General features: G+C 39.7%; 1 protein-coding gene across 1 annotated transcript in view; it reads left to right on the top strand.

Moving 5' to 3' along the window:
• The first annotated feature begins 8070 nt into the window (after positions 1-8070).
• si:ch73-105b23.6 (mucin-like protein) overlaps positions 8071-24229 on the top strand; it is a 47866-nt gene continuing 31707 nt past the window's right edge. Inside the window, exons 1-6 of the mRNA XM_055162943.1 lie at positions 8071-8132; positions 10855-10898; positions 12195-14279; positions 15329-15451; positions 18559-18692; positions 19319-19486. Coding sequence (XP_055018918.1) covers positions 8071-8132; positions 10855-10898; positions 12195-14279; positions 15329-15451; positions 18559-18692; positions 19319-19486 — 2616 coding nt within the window. The remainder of the gene's footprint in view (positions 8133-10854; positions 10899-12194; positions 14280-15328; positions 15452-18558; positions 18693-19318; positions 19487-24229) is intronic.

The following is a 24229-nucleotide window of genomic DNA, read 5'->3' as shown; positions in this document are numbered from 1 at the left end:
TCAAGTAATTTATAAAGTCAGGTACTCTCATGACGTCACGCTCATTTACATAGAGTCGATACGTACGAAGGGGGGCTGTGCGTCATGCGTAATGTGGGTTCCGCCATGACCAAATATGGAGAGCCGCTCCCTTTTTTTTTTTTCGTTCTTGTTATTTTCCCACAGGTGATACAGGAAGACTTGCTACACAAGTATTTTCATGTTTTTTCACACATTATTGAACAGATCTAACGTGAGAACAAGCCTCACTCTTGTAATCGACACATAATTAATATAGAAATAAAACGATTCATTTACAAGTAAGACTGTTGCTTTGGAACTCTTGTAGTTTGATTGGAATAGGTGGATTAAAGAAGAATCACATTGGCCTGGGGTTTAGTAACACAGTGTGTTGGTGTTTTGCATACTATGTGATGATGTCATTCTGCCAAAAGGGGGAAGAGCCAGTTTCCCACATGGATACTGTTGTTATAAGAAATATCCAGATGGAAAATGCATAAATGTTGAATTTGATAAATTATTCTAGTGACCATGCCTTTGATTTGAGTTTAAATTATATAAAGTAATAATTTTACCTGCCCTCCAGCCCTAACAATACTGTAGCCCCATAAAGTTATGATGTAATCTGAAAACCAGCAAGTTGACCAGGTCATAGTAAAGTTTCCTGAAAGTTAACTAAAGTTTGTTTATTTTTATACCATATCAGGTTATAATTAAATATACACTGATAGCCTATCTACAAAAGCACATAGTGAGAATAATATGACTTATCAAATACAGTTGATACAGCAAAGATAAAGCATTTGTACATTGTTCTTAATATTAATTTACATTTGGTATGTTGGTGTTATAAAATATGACCTGGGATAAACATATTTATATATGGACTATTTCTTCAGGCTGTTGACCAATACTGGCTTAAATATTTTGGAAAATTGATGTCACAATAGTTGTGCAATGGCTTTCAATATGATTAAGTTGAATGAATTGCTTCAACTCCTTTTAAAGGAATCTGCACTTATTGTTTTGTCACCTTTTTTTCTTTGCGACTTCAAGTAAAAAAAAATAAAAAAAAAAAATCAAAGTCAAAGTTTGCCAACTTTACTGTAATCTAGGGATATTACATTTATTTTACACAACTATTCCTTATATTTTGCATACTGTTACCAGTACACAGTTAAATTGAAACTTCAGCTTCGACCTTCCATCAGATAAAATATGCAGTTCACCTTAAAGTACCTTAATTACTTTGTCAGACATGATCATAATTTTCCAAATATTCTAGCAGGGGTGCCCAGACTTGTTGGGCAAAAGTACACATTAGTGAGCCTAGCGCCAAACCTATCAATATTTTTGACATATTATTTTTGTATTCAAAGCTACTATGATTGAATAGATTAGATTTCTGATTCTTCCGTTCGAGTGGATCAATTAGTTTGGATTTCCTTTTATCTTTTTACACTCTTTACAGCACTAAATTTAATCAAAGTACTGTAGATACTTCTTAAACATCTTAGAATCCTCTCACAGCCCAAATTATCCAACCAGAGCTCCCTAGTGACTATTGTTCATATTCAGTTTGTGTATCTATCTGTCAGAAGATTACTCCTTGGATATTGTAAACATTAGTTAATAAGTTTCACCTTGATCGTCCCGCTCGGTGACATCATCATAAGGAGACGAACCGAAACCTGTCAGGAGTTTGTTGTGAGTCACAGCAGGTCGCCGCTGCTGACTCAGAGCTCTCAGACAACGCTTAAAATAACCACAGTTTCAGTGACAAACTACCTGATATGTACAAATTCACACACAGAGGTTGTCTTCTATAAAATAATATTGGAAAAGATATTTTTAAGATATACTCAAAGCTGCAAAAAGATGTTAATGAGTCAGTAAGATTCAGATTGAAATAGGCCTGACATGATAAGTATTATACCCGACTTATTTTTTAATACATTTGGTTATTTTTGGCTTTATGATAAGATTTGAGCTGTAGAAGGTTGAATTAATAACTTCTATGACTCATTACAGATCCAAACTAACTTGGGTTTAAGAACTAGAGTGTTTCAGGGATTTTTTTTTTTACACAATATTTTACATTTACAATAGATTTTGTGGTTTAAATTGGGTTTTCTTGGGTTTTCAATGACATAAATTAGTTTCAGTTAATATTATCGTTTATCATCTGTATTTACTTCAACAATATTTTGCATTTTCAAACTTAATGTGACAAGCCAAGATTCAGAAAAATTTAGCTATCCCCATTTCCCAAGGACTCTTCATCAATTTAATATGTCCTGGCATGTTTTGCACTGATAATTACCACAAACACTTTATGATTGCTGTTATTGAAATCATGAATGAAATCGCGTTCACATGTCACAGCATTTAAACATTGATTTATGCTCCCTTGTGTGAATCTGTCTATTTTCACCAAATCTCTTCACTACTTTTAGGACATTAATAAAGATTAGATTATAATCCGTTATACCAGTCCACTGTCCAACTTGTTTTGGCAGTGAAAAAGTTCTGTTTAGTTTTCTCTGTTCTCTGTATATTGGAATACTGTGTACTAGTGATGTTAAAAAAGAGTGTTAATTCATTATTTGATTAATGTAGTTGTGTGTTTTTAATTTATCAAGACATGTATTTTATTGTTAAGTTCAAACAAAGACCACAAGAGGGAGAGAACCAAATCAAAGAGACTAGACCAAATCAAAGAGACTATCAAAGAGACTAGACTAGAAGAATACTACTACGCTCTATTCCCTCGTGGGTGTTTATGTGTCTTTACTGCTCCCTGCTGGCACTGTTTGTTATAAAAAAAATTTGTAAGAGGAAAACAAGCCTGGCTAAGACCAAGGTAGAGCTGCTCGATTACAGAAAAAAATTATTATCGTGATTATTTTGGTCAATATTGAAATCACAATTATTCAAACGATTATTTTTTTTAGTTACACGATGCATTTATTCAACATTTCTCTCCCAACAAACAAACAAAAAAACCCACATTGAACCTAAATAAAATAAAATAAATAAATATAGGCTACAAATGTGTACCTCGTTTTTACACAGTTTTGCGATGTCTAAAACATAAAATGAATACAATTTTGAGCATGAAATAAGACACAGAAAAACATAAATGTATCCAAAATAAACTATGTGTCCAGCTGTTCTACAATCTCTATATTTAAAAAATAAAAATATATACTTATTTATATTAAAAAATATCCCAAAATAAACTCTGTTAAGCGAGATCGTTTCAATTCGATTATATGAGTTTGGAGATTGTTTGACACAGAAATCGAAATCGCGATCAAAATTCTATTAATTGCACAGCCTTAGACCAAGATTTAGTGACTATATATTGGTTTTACTTTCAGCAGACAACATTGTTAGTGAGATATATTCACTTTGACATATTTCTGTTGCTAGACCATTATCAGAACTGTCCAAACTAGCAGCCAAAACACGTCAAGGTAAATGCATCTCACTAACAAAGTTGTCCACCTAAAAGAAAACCAATATAACTATCATAAATGAAGACAAGATGAGTGTTACATAGTCTGGTCATACATTCAGCTTCATCCTCCTTTGTCCTACACATTATTCCATGTTTTAGACCTTTAAGCAGATAAAATAGCAAATAAATGATATTGCTGTAACAGGACACTGGCGCAGCAGTGTTGTGTAGAGCAGTCGTTTTAGCAGCAATGATCAATCGACTAACTGTGACTAGTAGTAGAGCAGAGTATAATAAAGTATATATAGTAATAATAATAAAAATACTGTCATATGTTGGTAATCATAATCTTTATCTAGATCAGGGGTCACCAAACTTTTTTCTCTGGGGGCCACATTATCGCTCCTGACTGTGATGGGGGGCCGGGGTCGGTTCGGCCGTATTACAGAACTGAACGAACCTAAAGATGCAGATAAGATTCTTTGAAAACCGACACACTTTCTTTACATATCAGACAAACTGCGCGCGGTCCTTACGCTGAACAAAAAAAACAATTGGTCGTCCAGTGTTCTTTGAAAACTCGTCACTCTCTGTCAACTTTTCGTACTTTAAGCACTCGCCATTTTACTGTCCTTAAGCTGCACTACAGAACTCTGCACGTGCGTTTACTGTCACTGTTTGATCCTGAGCTTGTCAGGTGACGAAAATTTGACTGCAAATGTAAATACGTCATATAATTATTTAAATATAATATAAATACTTCATATAAATATAATTTTTTTAAATTGAAAAAACAACAAGATGCAGGCGTGTTATTATTTCCAAAAAGTAATAAAAAAAAAAATGCCATGACAATTTTTGAGGATTGCCTCTTAGGGCCAGTTCAAGTGGTAGGAGCAGAGGGGCTGGGGGCCGGTCAAAGGGGCTTGAAGGGTCGAAGTCGGCCCACGGGTCTTAGTTTAATGACCTCTGATCTAGACTACACAGACTCCAAAGACATTTTTATAACAAATACAGTTGCTTTATGAAATCAAATATCTGAAATTAATAAGCAATTTGTCATACTTTATTTGTAAATATCGGTTTTGAAGCCTCCAGTCATCATATTTCAACTTTTATTCGGTTGATAATGTTTTTTAAAAGTCTCAATGTACAATAGAACTAATTTTTATCTAGTCGACTAGTCACAAAAAGAAATCGCTTACTGGTTTAATATATGAATGGGCGCCAAGTTACTACTACTGCAAAAAAAAAAAAAAAAAAAAAAATTAAAAATAGGATCTTGAGGTCACCCTGTTTAAGAATCCTTGGTGTAGTTGAACCAGAAAAAATAGTGGTTCTGTTTCTGCTCAAGATCATACTATTGTTGTGTCCCGAGGCAGGACACTTTAGCCTCATTGATGTTATAGAGCATTGTCCAGAGAAGACACCACTAAAACAAAACACTACCACTGCTTCATTTCACCATCTAAGCCACTTTTTATATTTTTCTACTAAGACGAGTCCATTTCATGTGGTGTTATAAAATCTTGTGATCCAATTGAGTGTTTATATTATGCACCGGTCTGTTGTCCTGCGTGGAAAGGACAAACCAGGAGCGCCGGAGGGAAGAGCTTGGCTTATTGTCCTGTTTGGTGTCACCCAACGAGTGGATTTGGGTGTTCCCCTTCCCAGAGGTTTAAGATGTCATCGGCTGTGGTGAGGTGGCCCATTGTCCCCGTATGTTCTGGTCGGGAGGAGGGAGCTGGAAGGAGCGGAGGAAAAATCACGAAGGTCTCATTCGGGTTTGATAGAGGCAGCGGCAACGGGTGAACTGAAGGAGGCAGAGGCTTGTCCCCATCCAGGCTCCAGAAACCAGCCGGAAAACTGGGAAAATGTGGTAAGATAAATCATCTTTATCCACAAGAAAGATGTTTAGGTTTTGTATTTAGGGTCAATTTAAAGCTACACTGTGTTACTTTTCTACTGGAGTGTCTGTCACCTTATCCTCATGGTGATTTGGCTGGAATGTTTCATGGTATGGCATTAAACTGACCTTTCTAGCGTTTAATAAATTACCAGGAAAACGTATTGTCTCCAAGAAGAAATATAAGTTTAAAGCCATACTGTGGAATATTCTAGGCTGACATTAATCTCACAGGACAATTTCAGTCATGGTTATGAATGAGTATTGCTTTATTTAGAGCAATTCACAATTTGTTGGAAGTTCAATTAAGTTGAATTTATCTATTCCAGGCTTGTCCAAACTATGGTTCGTGGGCCAAATGCGGCCCTCAGACAAATTTTTCTTGGCCCTCGGGCTTCCAGGTGAATTGGCCCAAATTAGCTTGCATCAATAAAAAATTTACTTTTTACTGCAAGTTTTTTGAAAATCTCCCTTGGTAAAGCAAATATTTAATATTTAGTGTGTTTTTTTAAGGATCTTAGCATGAATAAAGGCTGATGGGTGATTCTAACGCGTTAAACATGCACATATTTTAATTATTGACTGTAATGAGCATAAGTCTACGGCCCTCGATCAACCCTCTGCTTTGTCTGTGTTTAGATATGTGGCCCTTGATGAAAAAAGTTTGGACTCCCCTGATCTATTCTATTAACACACAGTGGGAGCAGACAGCTGTTGGGTCATTGGGCAAGTCACTCCTATGTCAAGGACACGGTGTTAGGTGTGGTGATTATTAAAAAAATAGCTATATTAGCAAAAACAAGGTAATAAAAGTAAACAAAATACATAAAATAATTGATAAGATGCTTGATCACTACTTTTTTGAATGATTATAATATGAAGCATTCAGTGTGAGGGATGGGACGATAAAATTTACATAAGACAAGATGAAACACAAGATTGCGTCCATGAGATCAAGACGAGACTAAATTGTGTAGTTCAGTTCACAATTTGGGCCCTTACAATTTTGTATTTGTTTTGCTGTCATTCTAGCACTGCTTTTTGGAACTGTGGCTTCTCAAAATATTAACTCAGCAGCATTTCACCCATTTATGTCCAAACCAACCAATTATCTTACAAGATCATTTTCCTCCTGTGAGCACAATCTCATGACAATTTGATCTTACAAGATGGTACGAGATCTTGTCCCATCCCTATTCAGTGTAGTATTTGGCATCTTAAATTCCCCATTGATTGTAAAGGAGAAATTTAATTCTGTCAAGTGAAAAAAAGCTTTTTTGAGTGAAGACGTTGCGCAGCTCATCCAAGCCTTTGTTATGGATCCCACCTGGACGACTGAGGAATTACACAAACATCTCCTTTGATTTAACATTAGGCTAACTGGAAATTCTCTGGGATAAAGTGAAATTCCAGGAAACAGTGAATGATAATGTCAGATCATATCAAAGATACAATCTGTCACTGCCGGGACAGCCCCATATTTGTTACATTATGAAAGCTTTGGGATAGGTAATTTGACACAGGAAAATAACAACCTCCCTGATATCTTAATTTGTGTTATAAAACAATGAAGAACACAAACTGACAAACAACTAATTGTTGTATGTAAGTGTTGTAGGGTTGCAGGTTAAATTCCTGCCCCACCGGTTTACTCATTACAGGGCCCTTAAGTAAGACACAAAATCCTGATCTGGAGGAACAAAGTCAGGAGTCTTTATCCTTAAAGGTACAGTGTTAAGTGTGAAGAATCCCTCAGTCGTCCAGGTAGAATCCATGGCGAGGAGAAAATTCAGTTTGTTGACGGGACAAAAGTGAGTTTGGTTGAAGAAGCAGCTTAGATGAGCTGCGGAACGTCTTCAACCAAACTAACTTTTGTCCAGTCGTCAAACTGAATTTTCTCCTCGCGGTACAGTGTGTAACTTTTTGGAGTTGCATGATTACATGTTGAAATTACATACTGTGGCTTTAACTTTTGAGACTCGCTTCATTTATCAAAGGAGGTCTAAAGTAGCCCTAAAATAGCAAAAGAGGATATCATTTCATTTCACTCCAGTGACTAGATCAGGAATCAGAATAAACTAGACGGTTGGCAAGAACCCCGGAAGTGTGAGTTTGGGCACCAGCCACTAAACGAAGAGCCATACATTCTGTGTTGGCAACAATTCCCGAGATCAAGGATTTAAAACTGGAACAAAGAGAATGTTTGGTGAATTTTATCAAGGGGAAAGAGGTTATTGCCCTTCTTCCGGTGCATTACATACGTCACGACCAAATAGCAGCGATTGGCTAAGTGGAAAAAAAGTACCCGCCTACCGTCGAGTGAACGAATCCTAATGCTGCGAGGTCAGACGGTTTCTAGGAAGTTGTACACATTCCACCAAAAAGTTACATAGTGCTGCATTAACAATTAACAGCTAATTCAACCTGAAGAGACTCAGACTGACACAAAGAGAAAAGTATTAATAGTTTTATTGAATGAGTTACCTTTGGCAGTCAAACCCTGGCAGAAGACATGAAGGGCGTGGCCTGTTGGATGACGTTTAGGAGAGGACTTCCCCCGGTGTCTGGACACTGGAGGAGGTAGAGGTGAGGATGAGGAGAGTGAAGGGGGCAATGAGATGATGCGGCTGTATGTCTAAGGGTTTAAATTGGGCAGACTGGGCGCTGATTGGACGAGGAGGAGGTGCGGTGAGTGGCGTGGATGAGTGTTTGGAGTGAGGTGATGAAGGCTGAGGGCCAGGTAAGCTCCGGAGAAGCGGTGAGGTAGATGGAGGAGCAGTTAGGTTTTCTAGACTGAATTTATGGAAGTTTGTTTACTACATTTATTCTATTAACACTGCTTACTGCTCTTGTGTCACTGGGCAAGACACTCCTACGTCAATGGCCCAGGTGTCTGATTGGTGACGCCATAAGCTTCTTTAGACTGCTATGTTTCCTTCATTCTGTCTTGAGGTAGTTATGGCAATAGGATGAATTGTGATGACTTGTTGTGTCTAAATGTTTTTAATAAAATACATCAGAGTGCTTACAGATAGTAGGTATAACAAGGAAACAGTCAGAAGAAAAGAACGCAACAAATGTACTAACCATAAAAATGCAGTTATGGTAAGGGCGCACTTCAGATGTTTAACTCTATTGACAAGTTTGTCCCATGAGAAGCTTGGACGAGATTTACAGTAGCTGGTGCGTTCACTGACTGTAATAGGACTCAGATTCCCCAGCCTCACGTCAGTCGCGTTCCTCTCCTGAGATTACGACAAAAGCTTGGAGTTTCCATTTGCACTTTGCCATGGAAACATGATCACAACAAACCTGATGATGCATGTTGTGGAAGTCTGGCTCGCATTTTTTTCCGAAAGCTTCAGACACTAAATATATTAACACTATGAAATAATATCTTTAAATAGAGCTTTAAGAAATAAGTGATAACTATGATCTTCAGGATTACAATAATGGTATTATGTTCAATAATTTAAAACTTAAATGGTTGATTTGTTGTCAAAGTCACAACATACTTTCATTTGAAACAAGAAATTTCTGAAGTTGAATACATTGGTGTGGTTCTCAAACTTTTAACACTGCGTACGGACTTAGAATATATTTGGTCTTACATGTACCAGGTCTAAAGCCAGTCTAAAATAGGACTGTTAACCCTAACCTTAACTAACCAAGAGGAGGACAAAAATATGGATGAAATTGTGCAAATTGAAGGAGGCCTCATACCATCAGTGGTACATGTACCCCAGTTTGAGAAATACTGTATTAAAGCATTACAAATATTATCCTAAATATATGTCTCTGTACTTGAACCAACCACCATGAGTGTTATATAATCATGGGAAGGGGGAAGGCCAATATAAAAATGAAATCTTGAACCATCCAAGTCACAATTTCAATTCTTCTTCAATACTAGATTTCGAACTTGATAGACATGATACTATTTCTAATACCATGATAGTAAAAACACTCTTTATTTAAAAAAACAGAATGACATTTTCAAACAACACTTTCTTTTATATTACTGTAACTGGGTGAAAAACTGTAAATTGTGATGTAAATCCTGTTTGTATCTTTGGTCCTTTTTTGTTTGTTAATTGTAATACCTGTTTTCCCTGCACGGTGGTGCTGTAGTGCTGCATCCCTTTACGTGAACATTGAAAGATAACGGTCTCGTGCACTTGCGATTGAGAAAGCTTCAGAAAAGTTCTATGTTTTACTGAGAAAGATTTGTTTAGGCGACAGAAGTTCATACTCGACCATATCGCTAAGGAAATAGCAGTACAATGAGATAATGTGTGTTGTTTATGTGTTCTATGAATTAATAGTGGAATGTGTTTATTTTATAATATAATGCCCGTTGGCTAAGGAGGAACGAGAAATGAAGAAGCCCTAAATCTGAAGTACTTTGTGCTCTATATAATTCTGGCTTTATTACCATATGGCCTTATATCTGTATAATCCCTCGTTTGACCCATTATGTTCCATAGTGGTCTATGAGCATATATACTAGTCTATGTGCTCTTATACTTGTTTTGATATCGATCAGATCATTCTATAGCTATTCAGGAAAGGTTCAAATCTGTCCTGTGAATGTGGCTTTTTAAGTATCTATACTCTCTCTAGTTTCGATCCTAGTTTTAGTATCGATTAGTATCTCATTTTTTTGGCAGCTCTCTCGATTTATATTGCTTTAATTAAACTTCTCTGCTTCTTCTGAGAGTTCACACTCCACTGTGATTGGTTAAACCTTGCTGTCACTAACTCATTTCATGATAGAGACCAACCAGTATCAGGAAAAGGTGGGGAAAAGTGTCTGAGCATAAATGTATATGATGAAACAATATAACCATCATATATCAAAATTTCATATGGTCAACCTTATTTTACAAGTTCAGTCTTTTTAAATTTCAAATTAATAGACATTTGGCCTGTTCCAGTGTAATTAAAGTGCTCTAACTAGGTCATTTAGAGTAAAAATAATCACCGTAGTCCCTCTAACACGCTGCAAGACAAGAGGAGGCTGGTTGAGTGTTACCAGCTCATTTAGGTGACCAAGAAACAAAATCCTCCAAACTATTGTTAAGAAGGACATAGAATCACAATGAAAAGTCAAAATGGTAATATATACTCTATAAATAGGGCAAAAAACACTGCAGGAGCTAAGTTCAAGGTTTCAGGTGATTCTGGTCTACATAATCCCAGAACAAAGACTGAACTTTAAACGTGTATGTTACTTTTCTAGTAAGTACGTTGCCTGCTTCTCTTCAAGGAGATGCTTTACGTGGAATGTTCCTCAGTATGACATTAAACTTTTATTTAATTTAGTCTTTAAATGACATTCTGGAGATAAGCAGTTGCTGGACACTCCACCAGAAAAGTTACACAGTGGATCTTTCAAATGATTCAAATAACAAGAGAGGAAAAACAAGAAAAAGTATGTACGTATAGTTTAGTATATTTAACCGTGTTTTGTGTTTGTTTCCAGGTTTCTGCTCCTTTTCCTCTCTTGTCTAAGTCTATGTGAAGCAGGTAAGTCCTAATAATTATAACACTACATACACTACTATCTACTATTTAATGGTTTCCGTAAATTTTATTATCAACTAAAGACACACAACTTTACCGGGAGAGTGTACGCTATCTGGAGATTTTCAGCAGTATGGCATTAAAGGGACACTAGATAATATTAAGATATTATTAATTCAAAACATAAATTAGTTTGGGGTCAATTAAATGAAAGTCAAGAGAGCCAAGAGTGTGTGCCTGGTGTAGTGGATCAGTAGATCACAGGTTCCAACCTTAGAAGAGACACATGGTACTCTGGGTACTGGTACAAGTTAAAAATACAAAAAACTAAATTTGATTAGCCAATCATTGTTACAATATACTACGGGTCTAAAGTTTTTCAGCACCATTTCCAGTTATTTATTGCAATTCAAGTCGTGCGAGTGTAATGAAGAGCTTGAAATGGTACAAAGGTAAGAACTGAACAGCCAGAGGTTAAAAAAAGATAAAAGATGCAAAACACAAGTCTAAGCTCTGCCAAAACTACCTCAGGAAAAAAGAACAAGATGATACAACTTGAAAACATGGAGTGTCCAGCACAGTCTCCAGACTTAAACCCCATCGAGCTGGTTTGGGATGAACTGGACAGAAAAGTGAAAGCCAAGAATCCTACAAGTTTCACACATTTATGGGAACTTCTACAACAGACTTGGGAAGAACTTTCTGAATAATATTTAATTTCTATTGTAAAAAGAACAAGCCACAAGTGTGTTCAGCTGTTATATCTGCCAAAGGTGGACACTTTCAGGAATCACAAGTTTAAAATATGTTTTAGTCAACAGTAGACAGTAAAAAAATGGAAAAAGTGTTGTGTTCTAAAACCTTTGACCGGTAGTGTACGTGTTAAAATGCGTAGGCTTTTTTATGGCGACACATTTGGTAGTTTTAAAGTGTTTCCAGAGACATTCGCACATGTGTTAGGAGGTTTCTCAGTCTGAGAGCTCATGGCTGGTGTTTTATGTTTACATTCATTTATTTTCCAAACTAGATGTAGTACTTGTACTCAGTGAACCAGTGATCTACTGTTACATAGCCAGGCACTCTACCTCTACACCTGGCAATCCAACCTTCTAAGCTTAGTTCTTTGGGTATGGGGTGGATCCATCATAATTAGACAAAAGGGGCCATGGACACACACTTCTAAGGCAATTAGAATCAACGAAGCCAAACCTAAATCAATATCTTCATACATTTTAACTGTTCTCTCTCTCTTTGTTCTGTATCACTCTCAGTCTGACCATTTTTTTCTTTCTTTTCCAGTATTGGACGCAAAGGAATGCGCAAAAGCAGGCGTGCTGTGCCACCCTCAGGCCGACTGTCTCAAAGTGCAGACCGACTATGTGTGCGTGTGCCAAATGGGTTATCAGGGCGACGGGACGGTGTGCAGTGACATCGACGAATGCTCCAGTGGACTCAACAACTGCCACTCCAAAGCCCGGTGCAACAACACTTTAGGAAGTTACGTTTGTGAATGTCTAAAAGGATACACAGGAGATGGACAAAACTGCCAAGATATTGACGAATGTATTAAGGAGAACGGAGGTTGCCACGAATATGCCATTTGTACCAACACTGAAGGAGGGAGGAAATGCAGTTGTAAAAATGGATTTACCGGGAATGGTTTTTTATGCAATGACATCAATGAATGCGCAAGTCAGCGAACATGTCACTGGAACGCAACCTGTACGAATAACCCTGGATCTTACGTCTGTACCTGCAATCCAGGTTATAAAGGAAATGGGAACTATCTTTGCTTGGATGTTGATGAATGCTCAGAAACGCCTCAGATTTGCTCTTTGTCTCTTGGCTATAAAGGCTGCAAAAATCTACCGGGGACTTTCCAATGCACCTGCAGCACTGGGTTTGAAAGTAACGGACAAATATGTGAAGACATTGATGAGTGCACTACCCAGAGGTGCAGCTCGTACGCGCTTTGTGAGAATACAAGAGGGTCATTCACGTGCACGTGTAAGAAAGGTTTTGACGGAAATGGGATGACCTGTGTTGACATAAACGAATGCGTCGATGGGTCAAACAACTGCGATCCGAACGCCGCTTGTATCAACCGACTCGGAACGTACGAATGTTCCTGTCGCGATGGTTTTCTCGGCGATGGGCGAAAATGTGACGACATAAATGAATGCGAAAACCAGGACCTTTGCCCCTCTTTCACAGATTGCGTTAACACACCTGGATCATACTATTGTGACTGTGGAGTTGGATACGTCTTCAATAGTTCCAAGTGCATAGATGTTGATGAATGTGAAAAGGGACTGTGTAGCCCTTACGCTACTTGTCAAAACTCAGCTGGTTCTTTTAGATGCCAGTGCAAAACAGGCTACAATGGAGATGGTTTTCGCTGTGTGGACATAGATGAGTGCTCACTGTCTCTTCAATGCCACCCTAAAGCGATCTGCCTGAACTTACCTGGCGCCTACAACTGCACTTGTGAGGCTGGCTATAAAGGGGATGGACTGACCAAATGCGACGATGTAGACGAATGCTTAGCGGACAATGGCGGGTGCAAAAACAAAGCAAGCTGCGTCAACACTGAAGGATCTTTCTATTGCGTTTGCCCTTCTGGATTTTCACTGATTAATAAAACAACCTGCTTAGATATAAACGAATGTGAGAAACTAGAAAACCCATGCGGAGCGAATGAAGAGTGTAAAAACATTGACGGGTCATTCGAATGCAATTGTAAAGCTGGATACTACCGCCCTCCAAGTAGTAAAACTTGTGTTGACATGGACGAATGTGAAAACAACCCATGCCACGTGAACGCGACATGTCTCAACACCATCGGTTCCCATACTTGTACGTGTATTCGAGGATTTGAAGGCAATGGCACCGTGTGTAATGATATAGACGAGTGTTCAGAAGACGGGGGGACTTGCCATCCTCACGCTACATGTGTTAACTCCATCGGCGGGTTTGCTTGCTCCTGTCTGCAAGGCTTCACTGGCGATGGGATCATGTGCGAAGACGTAGACGAATGTACCGATGACCAGCTATGCCCAAGTTTTTCAGTCTGCGTCAATTCTCCTGGTGCGTTCGTGTGCTCCTGTTTGAATGGGACACTGGTTTTGAACAACACATGCATCACCCCGAGTCAACAGTGCGACCCATCCTGCCATTCCCGGGGACTCTGCCACCCCTCGCCGTCCGGGTACCAGTGTGTTTGTGATAAGGGGTATGTGGGTTCTGGGGTGAGCTGTTCTGATATTGATGAATGCCGGCTGGACAGTGTCTGCCCCAAAAATGAGACTCAGTGTGTGAACGTGCCCGGGTCGTACTCCTGTGTCTGTAAACAAGGATTCACTCAAGTTGGCTCCAGCTGTTTTGGTAAGTTTTATGTTTGTTGTTATGGAAACGTTATTTAAAGGTCTTTTATTACACAAAGGTGACGTTTGTGAGCTTTAAGCCGTGTTATAATGTTGTTACAGCCTCAAAAATGTGGAGTTATGTTTTGTTTCATTCACATATGTTTGAGTAACTGTTTGTTAATTAGTCTGTCTGCATCTCCAAAGCTCAAAACACACTGTTTCACCTTGTGATGTCATGAAGTGGAAGCTGCCTTTTATCTTTTGTTCAGTAGAGAGGGTTAAAATTATCCAAATGAGTCTTGTGAAGGTGGATGGAGTTTAAAAAAACTTCCTGTATTACCACATGACATCACAAGGTGGAACAGAGGCTTTTCTGTTTGAGAGAAGAATTCAGCCTAAGTATGCAGAATTTGTGTCTTAAACATGTGTGAATGAAACAAAACACAACTCCAAGTATGATTTTGATAAGGAAACAACATTATAACATGGATCAGAAAATAGCTCAATATGGTCCCTTTAAATTAAAACAAAAACATGTATCTCAACTGAGAAATACATATTGAAATGCAACTATTTTCTTTTCTCCTCTCACTGTGTTCAAGGTTTCTTGCTTTTTTTTAACAAAGCTGAAATATCACAATATTCAATCTAATTATTTATGAAAATCCAATAACAGTAATTATTATCACACAGATTTTATGTCTCATTCACTTCATGCTTAATTAATACATGAAAAATAAACAAGGAATATAAAATAAATAGCTTATCTTATGCATTCTCTTAATTTTACTTTACTGATGTATAAAAGAATGAGAACTTTGCACATCAGTTACTTGAGATGGGTGTGTTGGAGGAAAGGGAGAAGCCCAAGAACATAGAAAAATCCCGCACATCATCTTACTTGCAAATTGTGAGATTTATTAGGACAAACCGTACAATGTTTTCGGCACTAGGCCTTCATCAGGCAAACAGATGTAAAAAATACTGCTGTATTTTATGAGCAGAATTCCAACTACTGGTTAACCTTTTTTTAGTTACATAATCTGACTTCTCTCTCTTTTCTTGCAGATTTAGACGAGTGTCTAACAGGACAAAATGACTGCAGCAGATTCGCCAAATGTGTCAACACCGTCGGCAGCCATCTTTGTTCCTGCCTCAACGGCTTCACTGGAGATGGCAAAAACTGCTCAGGTGGGTCTTTTCTCATTACAAAAATCCCCCTCTCCTCTGGGTCATTTAAGTGAACTGTGTTGAAGCTTTCTTTTAGCACACTTTGGGGCTGTTTCCCTGACACTGTCCCATTTTGGGTGAATTATAGACGTTGATGAGTGCGAGATCCAAAATGGAGGCTGCCACCCGACCGCCCGCTGCTCTAACACGCCCGGAGGCTTCACTTGCACCTGTCCCACTGGCACAGAGGGCGATGGATTTGACTGCCAGGACATAAACGAATGCGACCCAACCTCTTCTCTCCCGCACAACTGCAGCGCCCAGGCGAACTGCATCAACCAAAACGGGTCCTACGCCTGTCGATGCCACAGTGGATACCGGGGAGATGGATTTATTTGCGAAGACATCGATGAGTGCAAATTGGACACAACTTGTAGCAAAAACATGACTTGCTATAATTTTCCAGGCTACTTCACTTGCTCTTGCATTTTAGATCAAGTTTACGACATAGGGATTTGTGTCAAAAACGAAACATGCCGCAACGCACAATCAATATGCCACCCGCTTGCAGAGTGTTACCCATTTCAAGGCTCTTTCTATTGCAGATGCATTGATGGATATGAGGGCCCTGGCACCACTTGCTCTGATATTGATGAGTGTTCCCAAAGTGATAAAGCCTGCCCTGAAAATTCCCAATGTGTCAACGCGGACGGATCTTTTGAATGCGTTTGTTTCGATGGTTTTGCATCAAACGGGACGACATGTGAGGATATCGATGAATGCGCAACTGGGAATTTCAAATGTCCCGCTAACAGTACATGCTCCAACACAGAAGGAAGCTATGACTGTAAATGTGACCCAGGATTTTCCGGCAATCGTACTTTTTGTTCCGATATAGACGAATGCGCTTTAGGCTCGGTCCAGTGCCCTAATTTTTCAAAATGTCACAATACAGAAGGAGCGTTTTTGTGTAAATGTTTTGAAGGTTACCAAGAGAACGAGACCTATTGTGAAGACATCAATGAATGCCTGGACAATACAACCTGCCCTGATTTTAGTACTTGTATCAATTCAGATGGCAGCTACGACTGTATTTGTGATACTGGATTTTTTAAGCTTAATGGCTCCTGTTTGGATATAGACGAGTGCAACGCCCCTGAATCTGGCCTGTGTATCAATGGCACCTGCGTGAATTCAATTGGGTCATATTATTGTGAGTGCAACAAAGGATTTTCCAGCAGCGGGACTGAATGTTCTGATATTGACGAATGCTACGAATTGGAGAACACCACAATATGTCAAAACCACTCAACTTGTGTTAACGCTATAGGGTCGTATCTCTGCCCGTGCAATTTAGGTTTTACTCTTAAGAAACACAATTTGCGAAGATATAAACGAATGCAGTGATGGTGGAGACGCCTCTTGCCCCGAGAATTCCTACTGTAACAACACGCTTGGATCTTATACCTGCTTGTGCTCGCCTGGCTACACGAACAATAGCGTAGGCTGCGTGGATATTGACGAATGTGAAATCAGCACAGCATGCAGATCCGATCAAGTCTGCACGAATTCACCTGGCTCGTATCAGTGCTCCTGTCCGGAAGGCTTCTCCGAACAAAATTCCAATTGCACTGATATCAATGAATGCGCTGGATTTCCGTGTGACCCCATTGCGAGGTGCTGGAACACGCCTGGATCATTTTCCTGCCATTGTCCATTTGGATTTTCAGGGAATGGTTCATGGTGCAAAGATATCGATGAATGCAGTGTGCTTAAACCGTGCCACTTCAACGCTGCTTGCTATAATACTCCCGGGTCCTACCAATGCGTTTGTAAACCCGGATTTGTAAATCTGGGCACCAGTTGTGTAGATATAGATGAATGCCAACAAGATAATGGAAAATGCCACGTTGCAGCTCAGTGCGTGAACACCATTGGAGGGTACGGGTGTAGTTGTAACAAAGGGTGGATCGCAACCAGAAACAATGGACATGGAAAAGAAGGTTGTGTGGATGTAGACGAATGTTTAACCATACTTTGCCCTCAACCCAAAATCTGCATCAATGAACCAGGGACTTTCAGATGTGCCAATCGCCAACCATATACTCTGCCCACTACAGCGGCTCCAACGGGTGGGATATGACTTCTGCTATTTACCTGTTAAAACACTAAGATAAGATATAGCACTAACCTCAAAACAACATACACTTATAGATTTTCATATACAGTATTGCATTCACAAATGTCTAGATTTTGGATTACCTCTATTCCTTCTCTCTAGTCTTAAAAATCTACTCCTCTAATATTTCTCCTAGTTAAATGTGGTCTGCTACCTACCTGCCAACATAAAGATGTGGGCCTGGAATGCTCCACAGTATGGCATTAAGCCTATCAATTTAACATTTATTTGCAGATTTTTTATTGCTCAAAATATATATACATGAAAACATACAGTTGGGTGGCCATACCGGCTTGTCAGATTCAGAAGCTAAGCAGGGCTGGGTCTGGTTAGTACTTGGATGGGAGACCACTGGGAAAATCAGGTGCCACAGGGGGCGCCATTGGCAAAAACTGTTAGGCAAGACACTTCACCCACATTGCCTAATATGAAAGTGGTGTGTGTGTGAGAGATGGTGGTGGATGGAGGGGCCGATGGTGCAGATTGGCAGCCTCGCTTCTGTCAGTCTGTCCCAGGGCAGCTGTGGCTACAATAGTTGCATACCACCACTGAGTGTTGAGTGAATGAATAATGAACTGTGAAGTGCTTTGGGTATCTTAAAAGGCACTATATAAATGCAATGATGAATTAAAGTATGAGTATGAACGGACTCGCCTCTCCACAGATGTGACATGCTACTTGTCTCTATGATGATATGCTTAATGTCATATTATGGAAGAGTTAAGGCAAAGCAATAGCATCTCCATGCAAACCAACTGTGCTAGTTTGTAGTATTTGAAAAAAAAAAAGAAAAAATCATAGTCATACTTATTAAACTGTCATATATGAAATTCTTTATGCCTTTAAGTGCTTACCAATGTCTAAAATGTAGATTTAATTTGACATATTATTATGATGTTGATGAAATACTATTCAAATTCATGTTTTTGTTTTCTGTCTGTGTGGACAGAGAGTGTCCTGTTTCCTTATGGAGAGGAGGTTGGAGATGAAGCTGTGATGATCACAGACGGGGACGGAAACTCTCCGTACATCACTCCTCCAGTCGACTTTCCTTTTCTCGGAAAGTCCTATAAAAGGATTTACGTGAGTATTCTGTCTTACTTAAGTAAAATTTCCTTGGGCTTGGCTCCATGGAGATGTGTCTGGTTTTCCTAGAATGTTGCACAGTATCATGTGTTTTTTATATATTTAATATTTATTGTGATTTTAGTCAAGTGCGATGAATGAATTGAACTGATGGAACAAACCATTTTGCACTGGAGCACTGTAACACTTTATTTTGTAATTGTGGTTTTATACGTGTTTATTGATGATGATGTGGATGAGTGAAATGTGAAATGTGGCACCTGCCTCTCAAATCTGCAAAACTAATTTACCTACGGGTACGAATAAAGCAACCTAACTTAACCTAACCTAACAGTATGGCATTAAAGTTCTTAAATTCATGGAGACAAGTAGGTGACGCCACCATGCCAAGTGAACTAAAAAGCTACACGGTGCACCTTTATTTATTTATATTTATTTATTTATTTGATCAAATTCATATCTTATGTACCTAAAATGGTGATGTAAGGAGGCATTTTAAAATACGTTCCATTATTAGAGTCTTACTGTTTTGTACAGAAAAAAATAGCAATACATCGTCACTGAGAAGCTTTACCGCTCTCTCCTTTTAGCTTACACAGTTCTGTATGTCTCTGTCTCTTCAGTTTTCGGACAATGGCCTGATTCAGCTCCAGACTCCAGATGAGAACGAGCAGTACCTCCTCCCTGCTCCCACGGGTGCTGCCTTCCCCAAACACAGGAACCTGTCTCTGTTGGCTGCGTTTTGGGATGACGCGGACCTCAGCAACGGGAGAGGACGAGTGTTTTATCAGGTGTGTACGTGTGAGGGGTCAGGTGAACAGGGAGCCCCAAGTTAAGTGCTGTACAATAGTGAAGCATTTAGATGAAGCACTGAAGCTGAAAGTCATGAGTAATCTGTAATTATCGATTGCTAGAGCTGCTGAAGGTTGAAGGTTTTACAGGGTAGCCACGGAGTCTTAAACGTCTTAAAAAGGTCTTAAATTTTATGTTCCTAAATTTAAGGCCTTAAAAAATCTCAAATTATGTTTGTCCATGTCTTATTTTTTTCACAAAGGTCCTAAATTTCATTTGCCTATTTTTTGTATACTCTGGGCTGCAGTGCAATGGAGGGAGGAAAAAAAAAACAACAACAACGTGAAATCATGTAACGTGAATGAGCGTCTAATTTGGAGTATACGCAAATGATACTTTGGTTTCTGGCGCCGGCGGCAATGAGTAAACAATCAGTAGAGTGGAGAAAGACGTTGGATTCTAGATAAAGTAGTTGGTTGGTCATTACTAGAATTGGATCTGGTGTTTTTCGCCTACATAAAGGGTGCAATGTTGGTCTTTATTTTCATTTAAGTGGTCTTAAAAAGGTTTTTAAAAAGTCTTAAATTTAGGGTAGTCAAACCTGGGGATACCTTGTTTTAGTGCATAGGTATGATTTAGGTTTTGACATAATCACACTAAATATTTGCAAATTGTAATGTTTAAATAAATAAGAAACTATTGAAACAGATAGAAATAGATGGTGTCATGCCGATAACATCCCAGGTCCAGAAAGTTGCATGCAGTGACGTGCGGTGTGGTTCATGGCTAGTGAGGCACTGACTCTTTCAGAGTCAGATTTACAATTGGAAATTAACCCAAAGGAGCACTATAAACAGCATCTTTATACAAACATGATGCATTTTGTATTAAAGGGCAAATTTATTTCAATTAAGCCCATTTTAAACTAAAATTATCCAAGTTTATCTTACCTTCACTTGAAGATGAAATCCATGCGCCGATCCTTCTGGACAAAAATGTCAGTGACTTTGTTGTAGAAGTCCTCCTTATCGTCCTTCAGTTTCAACAGTCTCTCTGACTCAATGGAGATCATTGCCAGGGATGAAAGACGTCCTTGACCAGTCCTGTTCCGACTGTATGTTTAGATTTTTTTTAATGCTGAGAAAAATCTCTCCACAGAAGCTGTTGTCGCTGGTATTGTGAGTACTAACTGGAGTAACTTAGTTGCCTCAGGGACAGTCTGGATGAGGTCGTTCTGGGCCAAAAAGCTGAGAAGTTGTCCAGGAGACTTGCATTCATTCCTCACCGTTTGGGAGCTATACAGTCCAATTAGATCCGCCTTTAGTCTCACAAAATCAAAAAAACCTTGCATATTTTGACAAGCTCTGCAGTTTCGTGTCATCAAAATGTTGTGACATTTCACTAAATTTTGTGCAATCCAATAAACCAAGGAAAGCTAGCTCACCAAAGTGATCAAACCTGGCTTTCATCTGATCACTGATGTTATCAAAAATATTACAGAACACTTGCCGATGTTCATCTCTGACTAACTCTGTACGTCCTGTGTTTGTCAGACCAAGTTCGCCACATTTCTGCTCAAATCGGTTATAAAAACAATCAAAATCCTGTCTTTTGAGTTCTAGAGCCCGGAGTGTATCACGGATGTGCCCACAACAATACTGAATATCTAACACTTTGTTTTGCAGCACTCTAAAAAGTGAGTCTGTTTCACTGAAAATGTCCTCATATGTCATAAGTAAGAAGCATGTTGATGCTTTTGACAGCCACCGGTCGTATCCTGTTGCCATCATCAAAGTCTCATTATCCCAGTTGTCGGGATTTTCCTCCATGATATGGAATAAAGCACGCACATCGTTTTGGTACATGCTTATTGTCTGGACCAGTCTGGAGTTAGAGCTCCATCTTGTAGGCGCTGCTCTGGGTAAACGTCGCTTCACCACCTCATCCATTAAGTGCGTGCGCTTGGTGGACTTGCTAACTGTTTTAAAAAACACTCGACATTCAGGGATGCACTTTGCTGAATGCATTAGTACAAGGTTTAACTTGTGCGCATAACAGTGGGTGAGCATGGCTTCAGGTACCTTTTCTTTTATTTTAGCCTGCACCCCATTAAGGTCTGATGCCATTACAGCAGCCCCATCATATGTCTGGGCTACAAGCTTTTTAACACAGGTGTATTTCTCCAACACACCCATAACATACTCGGCTATAGCAGGGGCTCGTCTATCTGCACTCACGTCGTCAAAACCCAAAAACGCCTCCTTCACTTCACAAGCTGCTTCAGTTTTTACATAGCGCAAAATGACAGAGATTTGAGCTTTATTTGTCACATCGGTTGTCTCGTCTACTTCTACTGCTACAAATGAGGCTGCGCTAATTTCATTTCTAATATCATTTCTGATGACATCGCTGACTGCTTCAATAAGATCGTTTTGTATTCTATTTGACAAGCCAGAAAAGACAGTGGACGTAGCTAAATGTTTCGCTAGCCTCTCGTCTTTCTCAGCAAAAGCGTATAATAGCCCTAAATAGTTTCCATGGTTAGCGCTGCCTGCGCTCTCGTCATTGCCACGAAATGCTAGCTGCTGCTTAGCGAGGAAACAGGTTGCGTTGATGAGGTCTTTTAAAATTTCTCTGTTCTTTTTTACCTTTGCGTTGTGTAGGCTAATGTTGAGTCTCCGCTGTTCATCCAAGGCCAAGTCTATCCTTGAAACCCCAAAAGTTTTCAAAGCGATCTGACTTTGAATGTGAGTGGCTGATCGCTCATGCTTGCTGAGGCTTCTAGGCAAAGTCTTCATGTCACAATATCCAGTTTGAGTCCATACATTGTCATTAACTGAAAACAAAAGACAGGGAAAACAGAAAAGGCGGTTTCTCGTAGGACATCCAAATCCGTGTATCATTCGTTCATTCGTTTTTCAATATAAAACCAAAAATAAGAAAACGAAAAAAAACAGTTTTCTTCGTTATTTGTCTCCAAAACCAAAGTGAAAAAACGGATAACGATTCGTTTTTTCAGTTTTCGATTTTGTGTTTAAATGAAGAATGGAAAAAACGGATAACGGCCGTTTCCCGTTTACGTGACTTCCGTGACTGCGATGCCGAACTTTTGCACCGCGTACGGACTGAACTAGGACTGATCCAGGTCCGAGACCAGACCGAGACCAGAGCGGGACTGAGACCGGGACCAGAGCGGGACTGGGACCAGACCGGACCAGAGCGGGACTGAGACCGGACCAGAGCGGGACCGAGACCGGGACTGAGTCTCAGTAGCGCTCTGGTCCCGGTCTGGTCCCGGACCTGGTCCATCTGAACCAAAAGCTCTTAGTTCGGTTCGTTTTCGTTGGGGTGAAAGCGTCAGTCGGAGGCTTTGCACCACCTCGGAATCAGCCGCGGTTCTTGAGCGCGGAGGACCAGAGCAGCTCTGTCTGGTCTCGGACCTGGATCCGTCCTGATTCAGTCCGTATGCGGTGAGACTGGGACCAGACCGGGACCAGAGCGGGCCTGAGACCGAGATCGAGACAGACCGGAGGCTCAGAGCCCACGGCAGGGCCGGAGCTCCAAGCTGAGGCTCGGACCCCGTGGAGGCTCGGAGTCCAAGCTCGGAGTCCGGTCTGGTCCCGGTCTCAGTCCCGCTCTGGTCCCGGTCTGGTCCCGGTCTCAGTCCCGCTCTGGTCCCGGTCTGGTCCCGGTCTCAGTCCCGCTCTGGTCTCTGTCTGGTCTCGGACCTGGATCAGTCCCGGTTCAGTCCGTATGCGGTGCAAAAGTTCGGCATCGCAGTCACGGAAGTCACGTAAACGGGAAACGGCCGTTATCCGTTTTTTCCATTCTTCATTTAAACACAAAATCGAAAACTGAAAAAACGAATCGTTATCCGTTTTTTCATTTTGGTTTTGGAGACAAATAACGAAGAAAACTGTTGTTTTTTCGTTTTCTTATTTTTGGTTTTATATTGAAAACGAGCGGCCAACTCCGTTTGAAAACTCCGAGTTACGTTCTTTGCCGTAGTCTGAAGCAAACCTCTGAGCTCCGGTGTTGGTCTCCCTTTGATTACTACATCTTGCTTTGATTGAAAATCCAGATTTGCGAATCTTTTCAGTTTGGAAATGTAATCGTCCATTGTGATTATCTAGGCGGATTATTACGAATAAAAATTAACCGCGCAAGAATCAACTCACAGCGCCCTCTTCCTTGAGTCAGGCGAACTGTTTGCCTCACCGAGTAACTTTTTACTGCTGTTTTATAATTAATCTGCGAGCCTAAACACGTTAGAGAAATATATCTCATACATAATCAAAATTTTGGAAAGTCAGAACACATCGTCAGAATGTTTTATTTTGGATAGACAGGACAGTGACACACATTATTTGAATCGCATACAGATACTGTTTGTTAGGTATTACCATGGGATAAAACTATTCACCGAGCGGCACAGCAAGGTGCTGCCTCACGGCGCGTCTCCTCCTTCCTGTATTTCACTGGAACATGCAGACCTTTTGACATTTTTAATTCAAAATATTTTTTATTACTGGATTTGTACGGAAAAGGGATTTGTAATACATACCAGGTGACAAATATTAAAATGTATTATATTTTATAATCAACTTTTCTTTTTCTTTTCAAGATTGACAGGTGAGACTCTGCCTCCCCTGCCTCTCCTGAATGCACGTCACTGGTTGCATGCTATATCTTTAAAGTGTGATTCAGATACATTTTGGACTAGTTAATAAGTTGTTAAAATG

The sequence above is a fragment of the Boleophthalmus pectinirostris genome, unplaced genomic scaffold (genome assembly GCF_026225935.1).
Source record: "Boleophthalmus pectinirostris isolate CB_2022bp ecotype Guang Dong unplaced genomic scaffold, ASM2622593v1 HiC_scaffold_5, whole genome shotgun sequence".
Lineage (NCBI taxonomy): Eukaryota > Metazoa > Chordata > Actinopteri > Gobiiformes > Gobiidae > Boleophthalmus > Boleophthalmus pectinirostris.
This window is presented reverse-complemented; position numbering and strand designations above follow the sequence as displayed.